Source organism: Cataglyphis hispanica, chromosome 20, assembly GCF_021464435.1.
Source record: "Cataglyphis hispanica isolate Lineage 1 chromosome 20, ULB_Chis1_1.0, whole genome shotgun sequence".
Lineage (NCBI taxonomy): Eukaryota > Metazoa > Arthropoda > Insecta > Hymenoptera > Formicidae > Cataglyphis > Cataglyphis hispanica.
In genome coordinates this window covers 3,434,190-3,460,317 of record NC_065973.1, presented here as the reverse complement: position 1 = coordinate 3,460,317, position 26,128 = coordinate 3,434,190, and the positions used below count along the sequence as shown (strand labels likewise).

Sequence of the window (26,128 nt, the reverse complement as noted above, 5' to 3'; positions counted from 1 at the left end):
ATCTCTCGACGATATTTATATTTGTTTCAATTTTTTTACGCTTATCACTGAGCCTTTACGATGCACATCATCCTCGAATTCAGTTGTCTGCGAATTTTTGAGTTGCGAAAGTAATAACACTCTACTGCAATAGCGTTCTTCACGTACGATTGACTTCACTTACTCGCACTTGTCTCGGTTTTGTTCGATTTAAGTGTTCTATTATATACGTATTGCGTTGAGACAAATTTAATAGAAGCTTTATAATAAACTATTATTTTGAGATTATTATATTGAAGTATAAGTTTCTCGAAAATATGTCGACATTAATAATTTATTTATTTCTTTTTGCACACAATATTCTGAAATAATTTTGCCTTCTTTTTTATGAAATCTTTTGCATATCATTTTGCAAAATGAGATGACATTAATGCCTCTTTGCGAATTTTAATAAGAACACCAGAATGACATGGAAAAAAGCAAGAATGGCTGCATTATGAGAGAAGAAGCATCAAAATATCATCTCTTTTTGAATAGACTTTTGAAAAGGTTTAAAGCGATCTTTTTCTACTTATTTGCTCGTCCACACATTTTCTAAGAAATTAGGTTACGTCACTTGATTATCAAGAGGCAATAATGTTACGTTATTATTATGCACACTACTTTTATCGCAGGTAAATTTAGTGGATGTTTATAGAGAGTGTGCGTAACATTGTTACCCACATTTGTTATAATCCGCTGTAACGACTTAATGCAATATACATAAAATATAATATTACATGGGATATTGAAATATTTATTGCATTTTCTCTAAACTTTTCTCTCTCTGTATTACGTTCTTTGCTCGTGAGATTAAATCACAATACTAGATATAAACAATTAAATAACATAAAATAATTGAACAAATTGATAATTAAATATGTGAGAATTATTTTCAGATTTCTTTTAACTTCAATTATACATGTAGAGGGTGTCCTGTAAAGACCAACACTTGGTTTTTATGAGACCGGATCAACGTTTAAAAATAAATTTTTAAGATCATTTTAAGATGATCTTTTCTCAGCAAAAATACTGAGGTAAGTCATTATTTTTTCTAATTTTTTTCATTATATATCTTTACTAACGTAACTAAGCCTTAAATTAAAATTCTCTCTCTCTCTCTCTCTCTCTCTCTCTCTCTATTAGCGTAAATTCTATCTAAAATGAACTAAAGAATGTAGCTTTAACTCTCTATAAAGTTTAATTTGCAAAAAGCCCTTTTTTTTAAGCACTTATAACACGGAAATTATTAATGTCTCGATATTTTTGCTGAGAAAAAATCATCCTAAAATGATCTCAAGAATTTATCCAAGTGTTGGTCTAGTTTTTATAAAATATGTATTTTGTTATATTTTTCATACCTATTTTTCATAAGAAAATATATAAAAAAAGTAATTTTAAGAATATGTTTTTTTTAATTTTAGAAACGAAGCTGGACGCGAAATTATATCCTTAACGCTTAAAAGAACAAATGGTAATACCTTCAATTTGCAACGTTCTATTTACATTTTGTGCTTAAAGAGAGATTTTATTATATTCTTCGGCGAGATGGCATTGTTAGTGATTTTTGCATATGATGAATTTTAATAACGCTGTATGTAAAAACCGCAAGGATTGAAATCCGGAGATCAAGTAGGATAAAATAACTACGAAACCACCAACATGCACAAGATATTACGAAACAGTGTCAGCAAAGCGTTCACATGTTTATTTTGTATTACGAAGGAAGAGAACGTTTTAATCATATATGTACATACATACATATATTATAAATTCATGCATAATTTTTTGCATTATTTCTGGCTAAATTAATTCTGGATTTATTTAATTGAATATACATATTATCGATATCTTTATAGGACGTGCGAAATGTTCATTATTAAATAATGTAGTTATCAAAATAATATTAAAAATAATCTTTTATTAAATTTATCATTATTAAAAACGATGCGCGATACATTTAATTCTTAGATTTATATATATATATATATTTAACAATGCTTAACGAAATAAAATATTCAAGATAGAAAGATTTTATTGTACAATTTTTCTTTATGTTTAAAAACTATTCTTCAATGTTAAAAAAGCTGCCAGTTTTTAAACATACGAAGAAAAATTGTATAATAAAATCTATCTATCTTGAATATTTTATTCCGTTAGGCTTGTTAAAAAAATAAAGGTTTTAGAAACTCAGTCGCAATTTTATATTGTTCGAATATATTCGTCTTTAATCCTTAAATATTTTTTTGTTTTTATAATAATAAAAAAGATCTTTACAAATAAAGGCTTCTTGAATCATATTGTGTAAAATTAGACGCATTTAAAAAAAAAGAATCTTTTCTCGTAATCTTTGCCATATAAAGATATTTGTACACGATCGCGTCAAAGTAATTCTATCGATTACGTCGAATATTTTTATGTGACCTGCTTATACAGATTCGTTGAAATTTATGTAATGCATGAATGAGAGAGTGCACGAAGCGAGCTTACATCTGGTATTCAAAGAAGTTGCATAAAAAAAAAACGCATTTTTTTTTATTGATTTTCGCTCGCATTTAGATTTAAATAATGCAACATTCGCTCTAGAAGGTGATTTTGTTGAAATATATCGCGAGCAAACAGCATCTTGTGTTCATTCTCAAAAGAAATTCGGCGAAACGAAAGGGGTTAAGAGGTTTACGCCACGACAATTCGACACCGTTTCCAGTATTCTTTTACATTTCCTTAGAAAATCCGACGCGACTTATTCAACTTTGAACTCGGCATCGTGCACATATTGCGCCTGCAGCGATTAAATAAGGTGCAGGCGCGGGAAGAAGAAAATCCTTTACGCGAAATCCCTTGTCCTACTCTAAGCTCTTTCATTCTCCCACAGAAGATCCGAAATTAAAAAACTCTATTGAAATTATGCGCGCAATTCCTGTATTATTAACGTGGATTCGCGTGTTATTCTACTTACTGTGAATACGAGATGTCATATAATATTCGACCAGTTTTGGCGCATTTAAATTACACGAGGTATCGTAGGTAATAAATATTAATGTGTGTTACGTTATAATAGCATAGCGAGTTATGTTTACTCAAGAACGTAAATTTCATTCCATTCTCTTGAGTATATTACACACGTATGTGTACACGAGGGTATCCTCTAATAGCATCCTATATATGTAAGTTAATATAGCCCACGATCTACGATATGCATTGCGTATATGCATATCGAGACGAAATAACGTGAAATAAAATCGCTCCGCGATTGTTGTTTTGCGGTGGAGAGATAAGCCATATCTCGTTGATTCTTCGCGAAACGTTTTCATAAAAGCAATCTTACGATTAAACAGCTTTATTTCATTTCTTCTTTCTCTTCTCTTAACAGTTCACTGCCACGTAGTTTCTGAAGTAAAGTAATCTATTCATTTGGCAGTCTGCTCTGCCTTACTTAACTCTTACACGTGCGTATTTTATGTATGTATATATTCTTTTAAACAAAATTTATCATCTAAAGTGAGTTGTGTCTCTTTCTCTCTCTCTCTCTCTTTTTCTCTCCCTCTCTCTCCCCCTCTTTCTCTCGTCTTTTATTATATTATTTTATATATATATCGCAAATTTTCATTTCCTTCACTGTAAAAAAAACTATTTTGCCATAATAAAATCGAAAGATTTCTCTCACACGCAGAACAATTTATATCCAATAGAATTATCAATAGTGCGCATGTATTGATATTTCTATTGATTTTGTATGAACTCAGCAAGAATTTTCTTTTGCTGGATACGCTTCGGTTATGCTTCTATCTTACAGGTTTCCTTTGAAATTTTTATTGTTCTATTTTCTTTCTCGTGCTATTTTCTTTGCAGCAATGATCGTATAGCAAACGGGCGTTTCTAAAAAAACGAAGATCTTCGTCATCACATTCTGCAGGTTGTTGTAAGAAAAAGGCATGGAATTTGAATAATTCTATATCGCAAACGTTTTTTGTTTTAAGAAATTTAATTTTCTCTTTACTTAAAATCTTTTATTAAATTGTGAAAAAATTATTACATAAAGGCAATGAAGTTAAATCTATCAAAGACGATATTATCATTTTCGGATTCATTTCGACAATTGGGGATTAGAGTAAAAAACTTACTTTCATAATATAACCCAATTTAATGATTAATATCCGAACGTTTTTAATTAACAGTTTGATCGCCTTGAGAAAAATAGAAAGCAGTGTAAAGAATAATTTAATATTCCGTACACACAGTTAATCACGGAATAATTGATAAATGAAAGCGGCTTACAATGAAATATTGAATTTGAGATCCTTTCACTTTGAATATTCGTAGTCCTGGATTAGTAGAACGTGACATCATTGGAAATATCTGTATTATTTGAAATAAAATTATAATGTAGCTATATATGTATATCAACTTATCCATAGATTATATGCAATATGTCGATTTTATATTCGCCGATACTTATATTTTCTTCGGAGAATAAGTTACGTTTGTTATTTTCTCTAATTTTATTCTAATTTTATTCTTGTAGCTTTACTATATACTTATAATAGAAAAAACATTGCTATGTTAATTGTCAATTTTTAGAAGAATTAATAAAAAAATATTGTTTACTTGAGAAAAAAAATATAAAATTACGTCGAGCTACACTTTATTAAAAAATAGAGAGATCTCTTTTTTATTATGAACAAATATATTATATTTGATGGTGATACAGGAGGCAAATGGGGTACAGATGGTCCAGTTTATGTGTTGGTTATTGAACGACTATTCTATGCGAAACATCTCAAAATTTCATTTTGAATTGACATTGGCCCCGGGCCGTTTTTTTTACTTTTAGCGTGCTCAATGTGCATGCAGTTTTTGTAACAAATAAAAAGTAGAAAATACGTTATCAAATATTGTCAGTTACACATCTAGTGTAAAGTTCCAAATTAAATTCTATATCGTGAAAGTACTCCACGTGGTTTATCGACGTTGATGTCGATTTTATCAATGATAAAAATCTCCGTTGATGAAATTTGAATCATAGATAAGTGTGATTGAATGTACTTCACGGATATAATACAAAAGATAATTTTTCTCTCATAGATGTCAAAATCAGAAACGTATATAAATTTCACATCGACGGCGCGACACACACATACACACATATTTCGTGATTATCGATCAAATTTAAAAAGCGATGTCATCAGGCGATATCATTATATTACTTCGATTTATCTATCTTTCTATTGCGTCGTTTATTTTTTAATTATCTACCATCCATCGCGTATCTTCCCGAATATTTTTGCCAAATTTTTCTCGCTTCTGTATTCACTAGAACGATCAAATCATGCGAATTTCTCTTTCAGATACGCAAAATAATATATAAGCTGTATTTTTTTTGAGTTGCCATTTTGCATAAAGCTATGAAAAATTCCTCGCGATACAGGCAACTTGCATAGAAAGGAGGAATGTTTGTATATAGCAAACGTGCTAAAAGTAATACAATTCTCAGAAACGTCTAGTCATCTCCGTGCAACGGGTGCATAAATTCTTAGTGATATACACGATGACAAGCAATAAGTTAGCAAGATACTGGCAACCCGTGCGATTCTGAGATGCTTATTATAGCTCCAGTGAAAAGCTCTACGATATAAAGGTGATGACATTAGACGCTAAGAACTGTTGCAGTTTGTCGTACTTCAAAATCTCGAAAGTTTTACATCATATGCTTCAGATCAAATTCTTGATCTTTCAAGCGCAATTATTTCGCGCTAACCAAATGTACGCGCGAAACTTTCAAGTACATTATTATTATGTAGTAATTACCGTTAAATACTTCGTCAATATTTAAAATTATCCGACTACCGTCGATGCTTTAATAGCGATTTATAAAGCCAATATATTGATATAAAATATTGACATTAATAGAAATCGTTGATCAAAAATAGTAAAATAAAATAAATAAGATGTATTAAACAAATAAAATAATTAATTTTTATTTGGTTGAGTTGAAAAAAAAAACACTTGAAAATTTCTATATATCGACTTCTATTTCCAAAGTGGTATTGTAGGATATCAACGCTTGATTGATTAAATAGTTCTATACTTAAACGCGAATGCTATCGATTTGGCCAAGGAAGAGCGTAATAGACAATCGAGGCAGTTTAATGATGTGAGTAATATATTAAATAAAATATCATAAAATAATAAAAATAGCTAAAAGTGATACACATTATACACATACACAATTTAATCGCATTTAATGTCATAAAAAAAAATAAGCGGTTTAACTTTTCATTAAAAGGTTTAAGAAACATCTCGGGATCTTACGTTAGATAGAAGTGACGATCCATGATAAACCTGTGAAAGGTTTATAGAACTTCCAATGGCGTGACTCACACACATACACACACGCACACACACACACACACATATACTTCGTGAGAAAAATTTTGCTTTACATTTCATATTTCTCGTATATAAGCTTCTATATACATATATTGTACAAATCATACAAATGTAAATTTTTTGCAATATGAACAATACACTTGCATTCGCAGAAGATTGCCTAGCTCATCGTTATGCAAGAAAAAAAAAGTTATTGTTGCGAAATTGCATTGAATATCGATTTTACGAACATTTCAAAACAAATATTAATTTTGAGATAATAATCGTTGCTTTAGAAACAAATGTAATCGTTATTTAATGCAAAAAAAAAAAGTAACATTTTATAAATTACGGATATGGTAAAATTGTGTATGAAAGATTCATGCGTGTGAATTTTTTAAAATAGCAGTCAGAAGCAAAACATATAAAAAAAACCATGTAAAACATGTAAAAAATATTTATATTCACGTTATAAATATTTCTCCGATATTGATGCGTCGACATAAAATTAAAAAGCCATGAAAAAGAAATTATTAATCACTTATACACTTATACAATTAGAACTATACAGATTATTTTTAATTTAAAATTTATTTTATCGATACCGATTGATTAATTGATTTTCAAATTAAATTAGATTAGATAGATTTTCAAATACTTCTATTTAATAAATACATATCTAGAGAGATGAGCCTATTAAAAACTGTGCGATTGGTCAATTATTAAAATTATGCAACCCATCTACAACTTTAAACGCGATATACAACTGCATTATTCATAAAATTCCAACTTTGAGTAGCAGGCTTTGATAAGCGTGAAGTAGTTGACACAAGCTTGCGGCTGAACGCAATTAGACGGATATCGATCGTGTCGTAACGATAAATTAAGGTCTTTTGTCATTCGCTAATGTACCAATAAGTTAGTTACGTCATTAAAATAACGCGCACAATTTAATTGTAACCTGGTCCATGTTATATCGCGATCGATTTTTTATTTGCCCCACACGAGAGCATATTCATCTCACGATGCATCCGTGGATAAATTTCCTTTAAAAATGGCACAGATATCAAATATTGAATTCTTTTCTAAAGCGGATACGTGACGTCTTTTATACTTGGATCTAACTTAAATTTATCGTCATTCAAAATTTATTAACGTAAGAACGAACAGTTTATTTCGAATTCCCTGTTAGCTTGACACTTTAATTGATCGTAAAAATAATTTTAATAATAGAGATGCAGGAACAAATACATAGTCTAACCTTTTATGTATCCGCAATAAACTACAGTGGTATAAAATCTTTACATTTTTCACGCTGAATGCTTTTTAAAGGTTACTAAAAATTGTAACACATGAACTTTATATCGTGTGACAAATTCACAATCATTTTACAGGTATCAATTTACAATTGCTGTTAAAATTTCATACGCGTTTTAGATTCTTGCATAGTACGCGCGACGGCAGTGCAATCACAATATAGGATAAATACGATGTTAAATCGGAATGAAAGTTAAAGTTTGTGCACGAAGCGCATTCCTTCCGAAGCAAAATCACTGAAAATTGGGTTTGATTCAAAATTACTGCGGAAATTGAAAGTTGTCGAGAATGTGCCAAGGATATCGAACACTACCAAAGGAATTGAATTAATTTTTAAAAGCGACAAATCGTTAAATCGTGCCACTCTCGTGATATTGCGTTTAATTTTGGTCGAGACTAAGAAAAATTTTATACATGCAGACACCAGTTTGACAAGCGATTTTCTATCATAAATCTTACAAATTTGTAATAATCATTTTAAAACGTGCGATATCCATAACAAATCCATTTACAAAACTATTCTCAAATCAAATATATAATTATTTTATGATAAAAGAATAAAATCAAAGTTGAAAAATTTTTCGAGCAGAAAATGAATCCACTCTTAAAGAAGACACGTTAAATTGATACTTGCAAGTATTGTTGTTTCTTTTCCACAATGTTGATTGATTAACTCAATACTACGCTGCATTATTACTTCATATCAATAAAAGCCTGTCATGGCTGCGTATTTGACAATTCAAATATTAAGTATATGTGTGTAATTTTGATTTAATTGATTTTGAAAAAATAGAATAATTAGAGTTATACATATTATATATAACTAATTTTATAAATAGGTGTGTGTGTGTGAAAAATTAATTAACGCTATTAATGATTAAAATGGATTTGGTTAAAACTAACACAAGGTTGGAAATATAAAAAAATAATTATAATAGAATAGCTTTCCGCGTTTTGGACATTATAATTTTTCGTATGTCGTATAAAGATACATCCAAGCATTAGATAAGTATGGATAATGGAAGGATAAGTAGATTCTTTTATATTCCGGCTTTATAATTAAAAGTCTTCAATTAAAATCTTGTGTAGCACACCACAAAATATAAAAAAAAAATTATTAATTTTTACGCTTCAACCAATATTGTAAAAGATATCTCGATTTTTCATATAATATTTTGCAAAAATCTGACAGTATATCTGACCTATTATCGAGCAATTATGTTGACATGAAAAAATTATTTAATGTTGCTAATGATTAAAACTCTATAAAAATAAAAGATTACGAAACTATAGGACTAATAGTGTGTCCTAATCGCGTGCCTTACTCGCGTGCCTTAATAGAATACAGGACGTTGCTTCCGTTGGGCCAGATGAACCTACCTTTCGTTGATCCTGGCCATATTCATTCTGATTACATCTAACCAGAGATCTCTATCGGAGATCAGTGAAGGAAAAAAATTCCTTCCGTTACCGGCTAATTATTATTGCCGGTGCAATTTTACGCTCGTTTGTAGTCGTAAGATATTACGACGTTTGTGCATTGTTTTATTGTAATTTTACTTTAATTAATATAATGCCAAGTTATCAATTAAAATTAATTGATTGAGAAATTCTTATAATAATATAATATTATTTATATAATAGAACATAACTTATATTAAAATAAAATTAATAAAATATATTTATATTTTATATAACTTAATAGATCGATAATTTGGCTTTACATCAATTAAATCTATCTAATAATATAGATGAATGGGCTATACAAAATTAGAATAAAATTAGCGCAACATAGGAAAAAAATTTTACTATTTCATATAATTAATACGACAAACTGTCAAAGCTTCCATTGGATAAATGGGTTATGGAAAATTATAAATATTTTATATTTCTTTCAAATTTTTTATTTTAATTTATATTTTAAATTATATTTCTAATACGTTTTAATGTACATTAAAAAAAGTCTATTTAAAAAATGATTTGACTTAATCTATATATTCTAGCCCATCCATTTTGAGGCAACGAATCTATCTACAATCTACATCTACAATATCTACGGATTTTTCACCTCAAAATAAAATAAAATTTATCACTCACCGGCACTGATGCGCAACAGCGGAGATTTGGTCTTGAGGCTACGTTGTCTGCAACACACAAATATAAAATCCAAATTATAGCAATGCTTAAAATAATTAATATTTCAAAAAATTATTATTGTACGCATAGATTTTCATATCCGATGCGTATAATAATAAAAAGGTATATAAATAGGGAACAATTTTATAAATTCTAAAAAAGAAAACTATTTTTTTTTAATAAAAACTTTTATAGTATGAGTCTCCCTTGTTTAAAATGTTCAAACAATGATCAAATTGAATTAATGCATGTACGGGTTTTATAATAATTAATATAAAAATAATAATACTCACCCTTGGGTTGCTCCGCCGGTGCAGGATGCCTCTCCTAGGCCTCCTCCTCCTCTCAGGATGTCAGGGTCGCTACGTTGATCTGAACATACAAATAGGAGATGCAAATTGTAGTAATGCTCAAAATAATTAATATTTCCAAAAATTTATAATATGCATTGAATTTTATATTTGATGCATGTAATAATAGGCAGATTAATAAAATACTTTTATAAATTTTGAAAAAATCTACTAATAACTGTAATAATTTCATACAAAAGCTATTAGCTAAAAGTAGAAACTTTTACAAGATTATAGCTTTTATATATAAATATCTTTTTCTCTAATTTTCTCTTATTTAAATTATATAAAGAAAAAATTAAATTACGCGATTAATTGCTCAATTTAAATTGCACGTTTGCAATTAATAATTAAATACAATTAATAGATAATTAATATAAAAATAAAAATTACTTACCACAGAGTTGCTCCACCGATGCCCGATGCCTCTCCTAGGCCTCCTCCTCCTCTCAGGTAGATTCACACGCGCGATACTTTAAACGGCACTCCCGCACTTTTATTAAAAAATACTTCCGCACTTTTACGCGCGATACTTTCAACAACACTCCCGCACTTTCGAATTTCGGCACGATCGAACCCCGTTTCACACGAGAATCATACTGCGAGTCGACAAGTCGGGAATTCACGATTACTCCGAGCTAGGGTTAAGCGAGCAAAGGAAGAAGACGAAATCGATTGATGGAATCGACGCTCAATTCTTGCCCGTGCTTGTTCTCACCGAGGGCCGACTTGAACTTTATTAGGAACGATCACAGAGAACCACCAAGTTTCTATCATACAGACTGAAACTTACGCTTATCATAAGGCTGAGAGACGGGTCGAGAATGAAGATACCCAAGTCCTAAGTGTTCACAATTTAGATCACTTAGAAGATGAGAAATCAGCTTCTCTAGCGAGCGAAAATCGAACCTAATAAAGCACAGCCAACTGTCCTCAATGCGATACAGTACAGCTGATAGACGGTACAAGATGAGAGAACGACGATTCAAAAATCGATCGAATTCTAACCGATTCGGGCCGAACCGTTCGTCGAAGCAGAGCGTGCCCCAACAGCCAATTCTCGAACCGAAGTTCAAGATTAACCGCGCGATCATCGCATCTATACTATGCACGATCATACGTTGCTACGCGGCCGGCATTCACCTCAGCCGCGATACTGAGGCGTTTTAACGTTGCGTCTCCATTAATATATTAAATTTATTAATACATAAATATTTATATAATATATATAACATTAATATTGTATTAACGTTACCTAATATCATATAAAATTAATTATATTAATAGAGTATTAATATATTACCGATAGCAACGCTGAGAGATATCCCAGTTAGTCGGCAACAAAGTACGATCCTCGAATCGTGAAAACGGGATAGAAGTCCGACGCGAAGACGCGACGACGCGAAAACGCGGTTATGCGATTACGCGACTCTCTCGTTGCTCGTACGCTCCGATGACGAGCAACAAGACAACGCACTAAGTCCTCCACAGATGTGCGTGCCACATATGAGTCATTGTACGACTCGTGGCAATGCAGTATGGACACGCGACGCGACCGACGCGAAAACCGTCCGCGGCACGATGACGGGACACGGGACCGGCGCCGCGACGCGAAAACCGTCCGCGACACGTTGACGGAACCGACGCCGCGATAAGCCGTCCGCGGCACGATGACAGCATTAACGATACGACGAGCCGTCCGCGGCACGTTGACAGCAACGACGGCGTTGGGTGCTTGGTTTCCCCTTCTCAGTAACCTCAGGAGGCCTTTAAGGCCCTTAAGGTACCATCCGGGTACTATGCCCTCCCACCACGCCAAGGTTACACCCTGGGAGGGTATTATACGTATATAATTTTGTAATATGATATATATCATATTACAAAATTATATACGTATAACGTGAGATTATATTTGAAAATGATGTAAATAAAAGAGAATATATAATAAATTACTCACTGTATACTGTTGCTCCGTACATCGCTCGATACTTTTCTAGGCCTTTTTTTCCTCTTTTGTTCATTCTTTGCTGTTTAATCATAACACTCACAGTCACTCGTGAAAACACAATTAATTATGATTAATCGTATATACAACGATCGTACAATACTTTGCACGGCACTCCCGATAGAGAAACAATTACATGAGATATACATTTTATTATATCACAGGAGAGTAATTCAGAAGATACAATTCCCGCTTAACATTTACACAAGACCAAAATCATGTGTATCGTTGCAAAAATAATATAACAATCTTTTAATTAATAATTATTTTATGCTCGCATTTTAGAGATAATTATCTGACGAAATATATTTGACTATAAGAATTAATTAAATGAATAATTATTATCCGTAAGGATCGATGATCAAAAGATCGTAATAAAATTTACAATTTTTCTGTTAATTCGATTATTTTTATTCACAATAATGGATGATCGCAATTGAGAATTTGAAAGAGATTTATATTTACAATTACTTATATCGACAATACAGTTTTGTGTCTTTTATTAAAAGAAAAACAAATCATTAATTATAATAATCATAATAGTGATTTTTATTTTAATATTAATCGCGATCATTTAGGAAAAATATTTAAGAATATGCGCACCGTTTTGTACCACTTCGTTACTGTTCGAATGACGCCGTACGAATGATAAGACCATATATGTAAACGTAAACAATAGAGCCGCAAAACCCAAACACTATGTTATTGAAAAGTTGTTGCCGAAATATTTTACCTGCTATCATATTATATGTATACGCGGAGTATTAAAATGTATAAAATATATTTGAAATTATGGTTAATTATTAATTGAACAATTGATGTATCACGAAGCCTTTCGTTATGTTAATTACTCAATTTTACAATTTGATTGTTTAATTGCGCGATAATCTTAATCCGAACCATGCGATCGATAAAGCATTGGACGAAATATATTTAACTTTAAATATTTTTGAAAAAATAATTATTGCTTATAAGGATCGCAACAAAACAATAATTCGTAATTTTGATTCCGGTCTTGATTAAATTTGTATACATCACTCGAAATACGCGTTAAAAGACCTATCGTAGCAATATAATTACGTTTAGTTAATATTAAATTATAATTATTATTTAACATAAGCAAAAGATAACTTATTATTAATCTTATTAAATTATGTCACGATACTTGTCGCGATCGCGTTTGGAAAATGAATTTAACGGAGCGTCTCGCACTGCTACTTTACTGTTTGAATGTTGTCATGCGAATGATAATACGTAGCAAAGAAATTCGAGCGTCTCACCCCACTACAATTCTATTCAAGTGTCGCCGTATGAATAATAACAAAGCACGTAAACAATAGCAAATGTTTATGGTGCCAAGGCCGAATATCACGTTATTATTAATTCGCAGCCGAAAATATTTTGCGTACTATGACGTATATACAAGTGGAATATTAAATTATATATTTTAAATTATAGATAAATTATTTAATAAACAATTATATAATATATTACAGAATTTATCATTATGTTAATCATTATTCGAATCTGCGATTTGACTATTTTGTTACGCGTCCTTAATCCGTCAAAAAATCGAAGAATAAAGTATCGGATAAAATATAATATATTAAACATCAAATATTTGAAAAAAAAAATATTATTGTTTATAAAAAGAAAAAGAGAGAGAGAGAGAGACAGATCGCGACAAAACAATAATTCACAATTTTAATCATTTAAATTCTTTATTAAATGTATATGTCACACAAAATACGCGCTTTGAAATTTATTCTTTATGATATAATTACGTATTATTCAAAATTTAAAATATGTGAAAGATAATTATTTATCACATCAAATTATTTCCCGGTACTTGTCGCGATCGCGTTGAGTAGAAAAATTTGATGGAGTGTCTCGCGTTTTACTTCCTTACTGTTCGAGTGTCGCCGTGAGAATAATAAAGTCATAAGTCACAACACGTTAACAATAGCGCGCTAATGTTTACATCGTCAAGGCCGTATACCATATACAATATTATTGATAATTCGTTTGCTGAAATATTTTCCGTTCTATCACGTATATACAAACGAAATATTAAATTATACATGTATTTTAAATTATAAATCAATTACTAAATTAACAATTAATATACCGCGAAGTTTTTTTAATTACTCGGACCTGCGAGTCAGTTATTTTATTGCGCGATCATATTTAAACCGTCAAAAAATCAAACGATAAAGCATTGAATGAAATATATTTAATTTTAAATATTTTTAAAGAAATAATTGTTACTTAGAGAGAAAGACAAAGGGGGGGGGAGAGGAAGGAAGAGAGGAAGGTAGGGAGATCGCAGAGAGAATTAATTATTTCAAATTATCTCCTTGTCGCGATCGCGACAATATATAAAATTAAGATAAATTAAATTAATATATAAAATTAATCGGTTGAAATCAATTTAAAAATTGATTTCAGCAAACGAATTATCAATAATATTGTATATGGTATACGGACTTGACGATGACATTAGCGCGCTATTGTTAACGTGTTGTGACTTATGACTTTATTATTCTCACGGCGACACTCGAACAGTAAGGAAGTAAAACGCGAGACACTCCATCAAATTTTTCTACTCAACGCGATCGCGACAAGTACCAGGAAATAATTTGATGTGATAAATAATTATTAATTTAGAAAAAGAATTTGACGGAGTGTCTCGAACTAACTATATCACTGTTCAAGTGTCGTCGTGCAAATGATAAGTGGGAAAGGAATTCAAAGAAACGTTTCTCCCATTATTACAATACTATTCAAGTGTCACCATATGAATAATAGCAAAGCTATAAAACGTAAACAATAGCGAATGTTATTGTTAATTCGCTGCCGAAATATTTTCCATATTGTGACGTATATACAAACGGAATATTAAATTATACAAAAATTTTAAATTATAGATCAATTATTAAATTAATGATTAATATATCAGAGAGGGTATCATTAATTATTCGGATCTGCGTTTTGACTATTTTATTGCGCATTCTCAATTCGAATTATATTTAAATCATCGAAAAGTCAAACGATAAAGCATCGGACAAAATATATTTAATTTTAAATATTTTTAAAGAAATAACTGTTATTTAGAGAAAACGACAGAGGGGAAGGAGAAGAGAGAGAGATAGGGAAGGAGATAGATAGATAGATACATAGATAGATAAATAGATAGATAGATAGATAGATAAAGAGAGAGAATTAATTATTAATTATATCAAATTATTTTTTTATACAAAATAATATTTGCAAGCAAGAGTTAAGTAACAAAATATATTAGTTTGTGTCGATTCCTCTCAACCTTTCACTTCCATTTAGCTACTCGCATGAATTGAACAAGATAAGCGTGAAATTTCTTCTTCACGATATCATCAATTGGAAAAGTTATCTCATTCTGTCGAAGTCTCGATAAAATTTCTTATTGGGTTTTTATCTTCGTCTCAAACATACTTTTTCGATAATTCTTCATCGTAAAATTAACTTTTGGCAATATCTAAATGCGTAACATGAAAGAAAAGCACGAATAAGAGATACGCTTATGAGAAATATGAATATAAATAAGCAATGACAATTGTAAATTATTCTAAGAATTATATACTATTACTTTTTTAATATAAATTGATTCGATTTCTTCACTGCTTATCTGATTTACTGACTATGATCGATTAAGATTAAATCATAAGCATTTCCAACTGACATAGATCTATTGAAGTGAAATACCGTTTCTATAGTATAATTTGCTTTGTCGATCACCGAACCGTTTATGTGGAGGCGCGATATCGATCTATTATTGCTTTGCAAAGGTGTGGAAAGACGTAGAGCTTTATAAGATTTAGATTTGAATCAGGGATATGTTATAAGTTACAAGTTGTTATTGTATTGCAGCGATTAATAAGATTTTAATAAATTTGCAGTTACCTTTAACAAACGGAAACATTTAAACAGTAAATATATAAAATTAAGATAAAAATCTAAGTTCAAAATTGAATTGATATAAAATATCAATCTATGTAAAAAAGCCCTTGTAAATAAAATAACGCGTTTGAATTGACGTTAGATTAATGACGTTTGATTAATGTTAGTGGAAAATATTGCAATTCTTTTTTTAATTGTATTAATTTTTTTCGATTGTATAGCATTTAACTCTGAATATTTCATTAATATTTGATTTGATCGAGCCTTTCGATATAGAAATATTTATTTCTGTTTCATTTTTTGTAACAATTCCCTTTTTTTAAAGTGCAATAATAAAATTTTATAATTTTTTTTATAATTAAAAAATAATAGAAAGATGAAATTACATTTTCTTTTTAATTTTGAATATTAAAATTTTTCAAAATCTTTTACGTTATTTGATTAATAATTAGCGACAAAACTTTTTACAGCGTATTTACTTAGCTATTAAGTTTACGACATCCTATGAAATAATAATAAAAGAAAGATAAATAGTTGCTCTCTCTGGTAAACTGGTAAGAAGAAAGGAGCAACCTAACAACGTAGAGTATAATGCATTATTCTAATTAATTGATGTTTACGAGATATTGTCAATCAAGGTGAGACGTAAATATTACTGCGTGATAAAAGCGCTAACCGGAGATTAAACTAACAGAGGCTGCATTGTGCGACAGATGCGTTTTCTAAGCCGGCGCAATTTGAGAAAGATGCATCTTTTTTTCTATTAATAGAAAATAAGCTTGCTGAAAATCCGTAAAATTAACCCGTGTCTCGGGTAATTTTACCGAATTCCCTTTAATTGACAGTACAGGTTGACGTACCGCGTTAAGTACACAAACCGCAACTGCGTGCACGTTGAACGCAGTTGCTGCTAAAATTAATAAACACGAAAATAATTATGATCCCGGGGGTGTGTTTATCATTACATAGCGCGCCACGCTAACGAATGAATGAAAATGAAATTTGCAACGGGTTTTAATCCCCCGTTAACAGTAATATACATATCCTCACGTTCCTAACACATCCTAACAAATCCTCACGTTCAATTACGCCGTTAATTACTGCTGGCAGAGAATATTGATCAATCAATACATCGTGCCGAGGTACATTGCACGACACGATAAATTGTACGAATTGTACGTAATATTCTTGTGCGTTTTGCATTTGCATTTTTTCATATATTTTTCTGCGAATTAATTTGCTTGTCAACTATTATAATGGCAAATGATTCCTGATTAAACCGCTTAATTATATAATTAATGTTTTGCCCGCTGTTTATTATATTCAATAATGATATATACAACTTAATATGCGCATATTTAAATAGCGCATTAATTCTATTTAAAAGATCATCAAAAACAAAATAATTATTATTTAAAAAGTTGCTCAAAAAAATCAAATTTTATTACAGAATTTTTGTATAATAAAAAATATATTATATAGAGGTCAAAATTTTTTTACATAATTCTAATATATTAAATTCTTAAGATAATAATAATAATAATAATAATTATTATTATTATTATTATTATTATAACATGGGAAAATAATTCTTAAGAAAGTTTCGCCTGCTGCACCAAGACAAAATCTTACCTCTCAAATTCTTAAGATTTTGTTTGTGGTTATCAGATATTTCCTGAAACATTAACAGCATGCGTTCAGATTCTATTTATAATCGTACGTTAAACAGTTTTGCGAAGAGCCAGGAAGGAGGCTCTTGCAAAATTGATCGTAAATCTTAGTATCGACAGATGCTTTCATACAGTTTGTGTGCCAGGTGCATATTTATAACGATTTGAATGTCTCTCTCGTTGAACTCCAGTGGAGTCTTGTGTCGTTTGAACATGACACAAATAGCAAGTAACAAATATGTGTGTGTATATGTGTGTATGTGTGTTCAGCATAATAAGTAAGGAGAGAATCAAAGGCTTGCTCTCGGGGCTGAAGTCCATTTGACTCTGTGAAAGATCGCTCCTCGGGGAGCTGAATAAATAGATGGTATGCAACATCGCTTGGTCGTTTTAGTAAGCTTCTCATCGCGCGCGCATATCAGAGTTTATTAATAGCCGCATACACGAATAACAGATTGATCAAGATCTTTTTGTAAATGCGAATCGTCTACGGTTTTACGAGGTGAAGAGTTCAGCGAAAGAGACGAATAAGGGATAACGAGAGACAAGCGCGCACGTGACTAAATTTATTATAAATCTAAGTTTTATTAGAAGTTTATTAGAAGCTAAACAATATTCTGATATACAATTTTCTTTCTGGAACAACTTTACATCTTGCTTCGCTGATTTTCAGATAATATATACAACACTTTATTGAATCAATATTGAATCAACTTCGATCTCGTCGTCGAGTATAAACTTTATACTTTTGAAACTTTTGACGTAGAACTTCACACACGAGGTAAATGGTATGGCAAAATTTTGAGAAAATATTTTACCTTTGATACAAGAAAGCGTAAAATTACATCGTGCAAGAGATTAATCTTACAAAATATTAGAAAAGACATTTTGTTGTAATATTATAATAAATAATTAATTATGAATTTGTGTGAATTATAAACAAAATAAAGGTATTTGATTTAGTAAGAAAGATTTATCATAATGAATATATACTATGTTTTAATTACTGGTATATTCTTATCAAAGAAGATATTGATGCAATTTTGATGTCTGGTATGTTTGTTATTACATTATTGTATCGGAAATTAATAAACACAAATATCAAGCAATGTTTAATGAAAACTAATATATGTGTGAGTGTATAAATAATTATTATTATTGGTTGCATTTGGCAATAATAAATTTCCAATATAGTATAACAGACAATTATATTCATAATCAGTAAATTTATATTAATTTCAACGATATTCTTATATTGAGCAAAGTATAGCAATTTACTATATTTCTCCTGAAAAAAACAGAAAAATTCTACACTCTCTAATAATCGGTCGGCTTTAAGATTGCCAACGATGCATCACATCGAAACGCTTTGGAAAATGTAATTTTCCTCGGGATGGAAATGTCGGCGATCAAAAAATGATTTGCCAACTAGTCATCAGTAATTTTATAGAAAATGAATATTTTATTAATAATTAAACATTCACACAACATAGTAAGTTACACTTCTGATAATGTTTAATTAATACAAAACGTCTTTAATATTAGCACTTGAGCAAAATATTATATTACAGTATGCAATTTATGTGTTATGTTATTAGTCAGCCATTTCTGTTTCATTTATTAAATTTATTCAACAGAGATTAAATTATATTTATCTAAAAACAAAAGTTTATTTTATATTTATTCCATTTATTCCATTCAAATTTAATTTTATACAATTTATATTCCATTGTGTGTGAGAAAGAAGATGGTATTACATAAAAAATACAAATAACTAGAAATAAATTAATAATCTTGATACATACTAACCACAAAAGAATGTTATTATTACAATTTTCAAAATATTTTTCTCTCTTTAGTCTCAAACATTAGTAAATTTCGATAGGAAATTATTCAAACACAGAAATTAAAGTTACATTCTCGTACGCCCCGTTCGATCGCATGAGTACTTATTGGATCATTATTAATATTTCCAATTAATATATTTTAATTTATTTTAAAAGATAAATCACATTTTTCATTTATTTTGATATAAACATGATTTTTAATGCATACTAAAAGCTATTATAAATAAAATATGTGCAAGGCCATTTTTTATTTTATGTGACCAGAGGTATATTTATGTTCTTCAGAATAAATTAAATATTAAATTAAATAAATTTTTATATCTATTTTTATTAATCTCAACTTGATCAGTGATGCAAATGCAATATCTGTGTTCATATTTTGAGACATGCGTGAATATTATAATAAAATCCATAAAGGATATCGAAGCGAATCAACAGAATATGTAATAAATAATCGAACTATTCGACCATACTTTGATCGAGATTTTCCATTTAAATTGCTTCGCAAATTGCAGACTTTGAAATTTTAGAACTTTGAAATACGATGATGGAATAATTTCAAACGTGTTGCGCTATATGTCGACGCTTAGATTGAGACGATCGAACGATCGTCTTTTAAGGATCTCGTTACTTGATGGTAAACTTATATAATGATGGCGAGAAGCATGTCGAAGACGTGCAAAGACAGAAGCAAATTGAATTTATACTTTCATCGATTTTAGATTAAAAAGCAATACTTATCGAAAAAATTGTTGTAAATGATCTTCTTATTTGAGAATATATTTTCTTCTTCAGTTATTAATTATTTATATCCAGCAAGAGAGAGATTGAATTTTTCTACAATTGCTCTTTTTATTTTCTCTTAAAGATAAGAACAATACATCACTACAATGATAACTAGTTGTAATTGTTGCAATGATATCACGATAATTTTTATTAGTCTTCAGACGACCATTTTAAAATGATGGGTACTCTATTAAAAAAAAAAACCGGTCTATTTTATCTCATAGAATGAATCCATTTTACCTCATAAGTGAATAAAACTAATTAAAATCAAGTTTAGCAAAAAGTGTAATAAATTTCAAATTTTTGTCTATTTTCAAAAATTTGGTATTTTATTTCGTATAATGAATATTTTGAAATATTTTATTTATATTTTTATATAAAAGTCATTTTTTTCTAATTTTACTATAGCAACTATTTGATTTAAAAAGTCTGTCTTATCTTACTTTTTCCTACATATAACTATTAAAAAACATAATATTATTATAAAACATAATTTCTCAATTATATTTCTTAATTTTTATGTTTTAATTTGTACAATGGTATATTACTTTATGTAATACTTATGTATTACTTATTCTTTTATATGCTACAATTTCTATATTGTTTCAAGCGAGGTATTATTTTTTTTTATTGTTGCTCTAAATAATTCAAAAACAATGAAACTAACTTAACAATGCACAAAACTAATTATTAAATAATTAATACTTTTGCTAGCGATAAATCTACTTTATATTTGCCAAATAATCTGCAATAAGAAAATTGACAGATAAATAAGTCGGATTGCGCAAACATATGATGTTATTGAATATCTCTCTCTCTCTCTCTCTCTCTCTCTCTCTCTCTCTCTCTCTCTCTCTCTCTCTCTCTCTCTCTCTCTCTCTCTCTCTCTCTCTCTCTCTCTCTCTCTCTCTCTTTCTCTCTCTGTCCGCTTGACAATATCAATAAGCAATGTGAAAAAGCAAAATCGAAGCCCTTATTAGCTTACTATGTATGCATTTAGATTCTTTTTTAAAATAATTGAATAAACTGTACAAGGAGTTTTTCTTATATTAGATTTATTATAAATAAATTAATTTTTTTGTACAACTAAATATGACCATTTTTCGACTTGTTTGTTTTTTTAAAGATCAATGTTATTTATAGTAAAATAAAATAAATTATATTAAAAGCATTTTTAAATTTTAAAATTTTAAGTAACTAATAAAATAAAAAATATACATGAATTCTTTTCAAAAGAACTAAAATGGCGATATAATGCGGCTTTATAATATCATTTTTAATTATCCCTGACATTTTACCTTTGATTACTACATATGCGATTTCATCTGTGATAGAAATATTACGAGAAAAGGTATAAATTATATGTATAATGATAAAAAATTTTCATTTTGCTTTGTCACATTTTGAAGGCAAAAAACTGCATATGTTCTCTAACAATAAGAGATCGCGAAACATTCATCAGATTTATCATTATTATTTTTAATCCAGTATATTGTGTTATATTAAACGATCGTATCACATAGTCTGTATTTTGCATTACATTCATTGTATATAGAACGAAATAAGTTATATATTTATATAGCATAGCTATTAATTAAGAACATCATATCTTAACTCGCACAAATTATTTTATGACTATTTGCAAGGAAAGTAGGTTACGACAATATATTAATTTTTTCATTTACGATATTTTTGATGTTTAACTGCAATTAAATTCTGTTAATCAATGCTGTGAAGAAAAGGAGAAATTAAACATTATTTGCGTCACTAGCTTGTTTTTTATTAATTTTCGTCAACTATGTAATATATAATATAGTTTTCGTTTTGTTGTTTGATCGTTCTGACTTTTTCCATTTTATGTCGAACATTGAGAAATAAATATTGGTGATAAGAATATTTTCTCTTTTACAGATGATGGTTATAACAAGTGACGTTTTCAATATAAACATAAGCTCCGAAACAAAGGAATACGATTTAGATTACATACCGTATGATCAACGACCCGAAACTTACATTGTGCCAGCAGTATTTTCATTAATTCTGATTGTGGGTGTAACGGGAAATGGTATCTTGGTTCTTATCCTGTTATGCCACGCCAATATGAGAAATATACCAAACACTTATGTGCTATCTTTAGCTCTGGGCGATCTGTTGGTGAGCCTCTCGCCCCTCATTACTGTTTCCTTATTTATTGATATTCTTTCTAAAACAAGTAAATCTTTTGAAACGAATAATTCTTTATCATAATAAAATAACACTTTTCCTTCAAAAAAAGTACATGAATAAGAGAACAATCAAAATGCTTCTTTCCGTGATAATAAATTTCTGTAAAAAAATTTATTTATGTTCTCTATAATCAGAAAGAAAATATGTCACAATGCTTTATATTCTGCATGAAAATTTATAGTCTACAACTAATTTTTAATAAACAAGTGTTTATACGACGAATTTTTAATTATATAAAAATGAGAAATCAAAATACAGAGAAAATGCCATATTTGTCGATTATATTTTTACAATTTTTCTTCTTCTCTTACGTTTAGATAACTTATCATATACATATGTAAATATATTTTATAATATCATTTAGCTGCACTAAATCTAAAGCAACCAGGACAATTCTTTGTTATAGGTGATTGTGACTTGTGTACCTTTCACGTCTATTCTTTACACAATAGAGTCGTGGCCATGGGGGTTAACTATCTGCAAACTATCCGAATGCGCTAAGGATATTTCAATCGGTGTGTCGGTATTTACTCTAGCGGCTTTGTCAGCCGAAAGGTAAACATCTTATTTCGCCACGCAAATTAAATCAAGAAGTTAGATACAGTTGATGGGATCGCATAATGAATATCCGCAAGTTTGATTTAACTCATTTAATCGGACAACTAAATGAAATTTTAATATAATACATTTGAGCATAAAATACCTCTTAAAACTAACGCGTACCATGTAACTCATATCAATGGATAGAGGAAAATGTAACATCATCAGATTGTTTCATATAAAATTAATTGTTCTAAATTAATTTTTGATGACATTTACATTATGTTTAATCAAAATAATTTTAATTACATTTTTTTGACATTTTTCTAATTTTATAATATTATTTTGATCTTAAACTCAACATTAATTTAGATAATAACAACAATGTGCAACAATTTGACATATAATACAAAAGTTAATCAATTGTTTGTATATCTTAAGTAATTTATTTTCAAATTAAGTAAATTTATAAAATCTAATGTACTCTCGCATCTTCTCTCGATTCTTTCCGCAGATATTGCGCCATAGTGAATCCCATCCGTCGCCACATAGCAGGTTTAAGCGCAAAACCACTAACGATTTTAACGGCATGCCTTATCTGGCTCCTAGCGATTGTCTTAGCTATGCCCGCCGCGCTCTTCTCCAACGTTCCGGCTATACCGTTGCAAGGAAATCGCAGCATATTAATCTGCAGCCCTTTTCCCGAGGAGTTTGGTAAGACATAGTACGCCTATCTTGAAAGCAATCACAAATGTCGCTAACTGTAATTAGAAATGCGACAATTTTATATTGTTAAATCATTCATATAATAATGTTATTTTTTATCTGTCGAAAAAGATTATCCCTGATATTTTAAATATTGTTGGAAATTTTTTTTTTATATCATTTATTAATGACAAATTGTTAGCCAATAATTTTTGTATTTTTAGCATTGAATAATCATTTAGAGTCTCAGTTTATATCTGAAATTATTGTTAACACTGTATATGCAAGAAGACATATGTATATCTCAAGACATAAGATAAGACATAACGCAACGAGTAGGCACCGTGTTACGTATTATTTGTATTACACAGGTGAATACTATCAAAAAGGCTTAGTAATGTTCAAATTTTTGGTGTATTACGCGATACCGCTGTGCGTGATAGCCGGTTTCTATCTGGGCATGGCACGGCATTTAGCATTGTCCACTAGGAATATGCTAGGTGAATTCCCCGATCATCGCTTTGAACAGATAAAGGCGCGCAGGAGGGTATATGAAAATATAATTTCTTACAACCAAAGCGTTAAGAGCATGCCCTGCACGATTAAACAATATTTAATATTTTAATTTTTTTTGAAACGTCGATTATATTTATATTCATGATCCTATTTCTTTTCTTTTTTTGCTGCAATGACAGGTGAGCAGAATGGTGATGTGTTTCATAATTGTTTTCGTGATTTGTTTCCTACCGTATCACGTGTTTATGCTGTGGTTTCACTTCTCCCCCACGTCGCGGGATGACTATGATAATTTCTGGCACACCTTTAGGATAATCGGTTTCTGCCTCAGTTTCAGCAACAGCTGCGTTAATCCCATAGCCCTATACTTAATTAGCCGCACGTTTCGTCAAAGGTAAGCGCGTATAATTCTCGTATGTTATTTCTTGATCATAAAACTAGAAAAACTCATCAAAGTTATAATTGAATATTGCAAAAGTTTTAACTTATTCCATAGTTATTAATAAATATATATTATTAGATTTTTTTTATATAGACAAGTAAAAATATTGAGAAAAATCAATGGTGTACATCGCGCAAAACTTATTCTAGCAATCAAAATTTTTGCTGCTTACAATTCCAAAGTAATCTTATTAGCCGAACTTATTTGCGCTAACAAAAAAAATAGTAAATTTTTATTAATTATATATATTAGTAATTACGCGACAATTATGCATATTAGGGATGACTTCATAAATTTCAATAGCCTTGATATATTATCAAGGCTCTTATTATATCATTTAATATCAACTGTTATTGTCTGACTCTTTAAAATCTCATTGAAAGCGTATGCAAATTCTCTGCAGTTTTTTCTATGGAAAAACCGTTGATACATTTTCTTCCACAAGTAGCTTTTCTCATAAGCTGCTCGTTAAATATCGACTTATACTTCAATGCATGAAAATATTGTCAGATTTTTTTCAACTGCCATCATTTGTAATAATATTATCTGAACAAGATCGTAGACCTATATTAGACGAACTAAACGTATGAAAAAAAACTTGCCATTTAGAAACAATGCGACGATGTGCTTAATAATTTGCTGTTTTCTGTTTGATATAGATTTAATAAATATCTATGCTTCTGTCTACCGGGTGGCTCCCCCCTTTGCGGTGGAGGTCGAATAGAAAGAGGCAGAATTCGTGACAATGGTGGCTTTTCCCAAAAATATCGGGGTGATATGCGGGGCACGTTTTGCGAGACCAGTTTCCGTTCCACCTTCCGAAGACGTACACAAGAATTTAACTCGACCGGCGTGTTCGAGATGGGCAGCATAGAAACGACTAAACCTACTCCCAACGATCGAAAGTTGCTTTCGTAAGTAATCTGCTAATATTTTAAAGAAACACGAATGCTGATAAAAATTGCAGAGTGAGTGCAGTTGATAATGAATAATTAAAATAGACACGGCTTCCTCAAAACGGTTGCCTATTATACATCAGGCTTTATGTGAAAAAAATACAATGACAGATCTCAAAGACTCTATTCAGATAATTCATATTTTGACAATAGTTTCGAAAGTCATGATCGCTCGCTTGTAACTTTTTCGCGTTTAAAAAAAAAGAGATTAATTTAGAATTACACGCGAATATATGTACATCGCAATTTATTCTAAAATCTTTTCTTTTTATTTCTTTTATATATAATGTATTTATGAATTTAAATTGC

The 26,128-nt window shown here is 29.9% G+C and overlaps 1 protein-coding gene across 7 annotated transcripts in view; it reads left to right on the top strand.

The window, feature by feature from the left end:
- LOC126856941 (neuropeptide CCHamide-2 receptor-like) overlaps nucleotides 1-26,128 on the top strand; it is a 60,163-nt gene that overhangs the window by 32,785 nt on the left and 1,250 nt on the right. For 3 of the 7 annotated variants that reach the window (XM_050605970.1, XM_050605965.1, XM_050605969.1), the window contains exons 2-7: nucleotides 22,346-22,588; nucleotides 23,067-23,215; nucleotides 23,715-23,914; nucleotides 24,277-24,452; nucleotides 24,601-24,815; nucleotides 25,523-25,777. In XM_050605970.1, the coding sequence (XP_050461927.1) occupies nucleotides 22,346-22,588; nucleotides 23,067-23,215; nucleotides 23,715-23,914; nucleotides 24,277-24,452; nucleotides 24,601-24,815; nucleotides 25,523-25,777 (1,238 nt within the window). The other 4 variants (XM_050605968.1, XM_050605966.1, XM_050605967.1 and 1 more) reach the window with 4 other exon arrangements.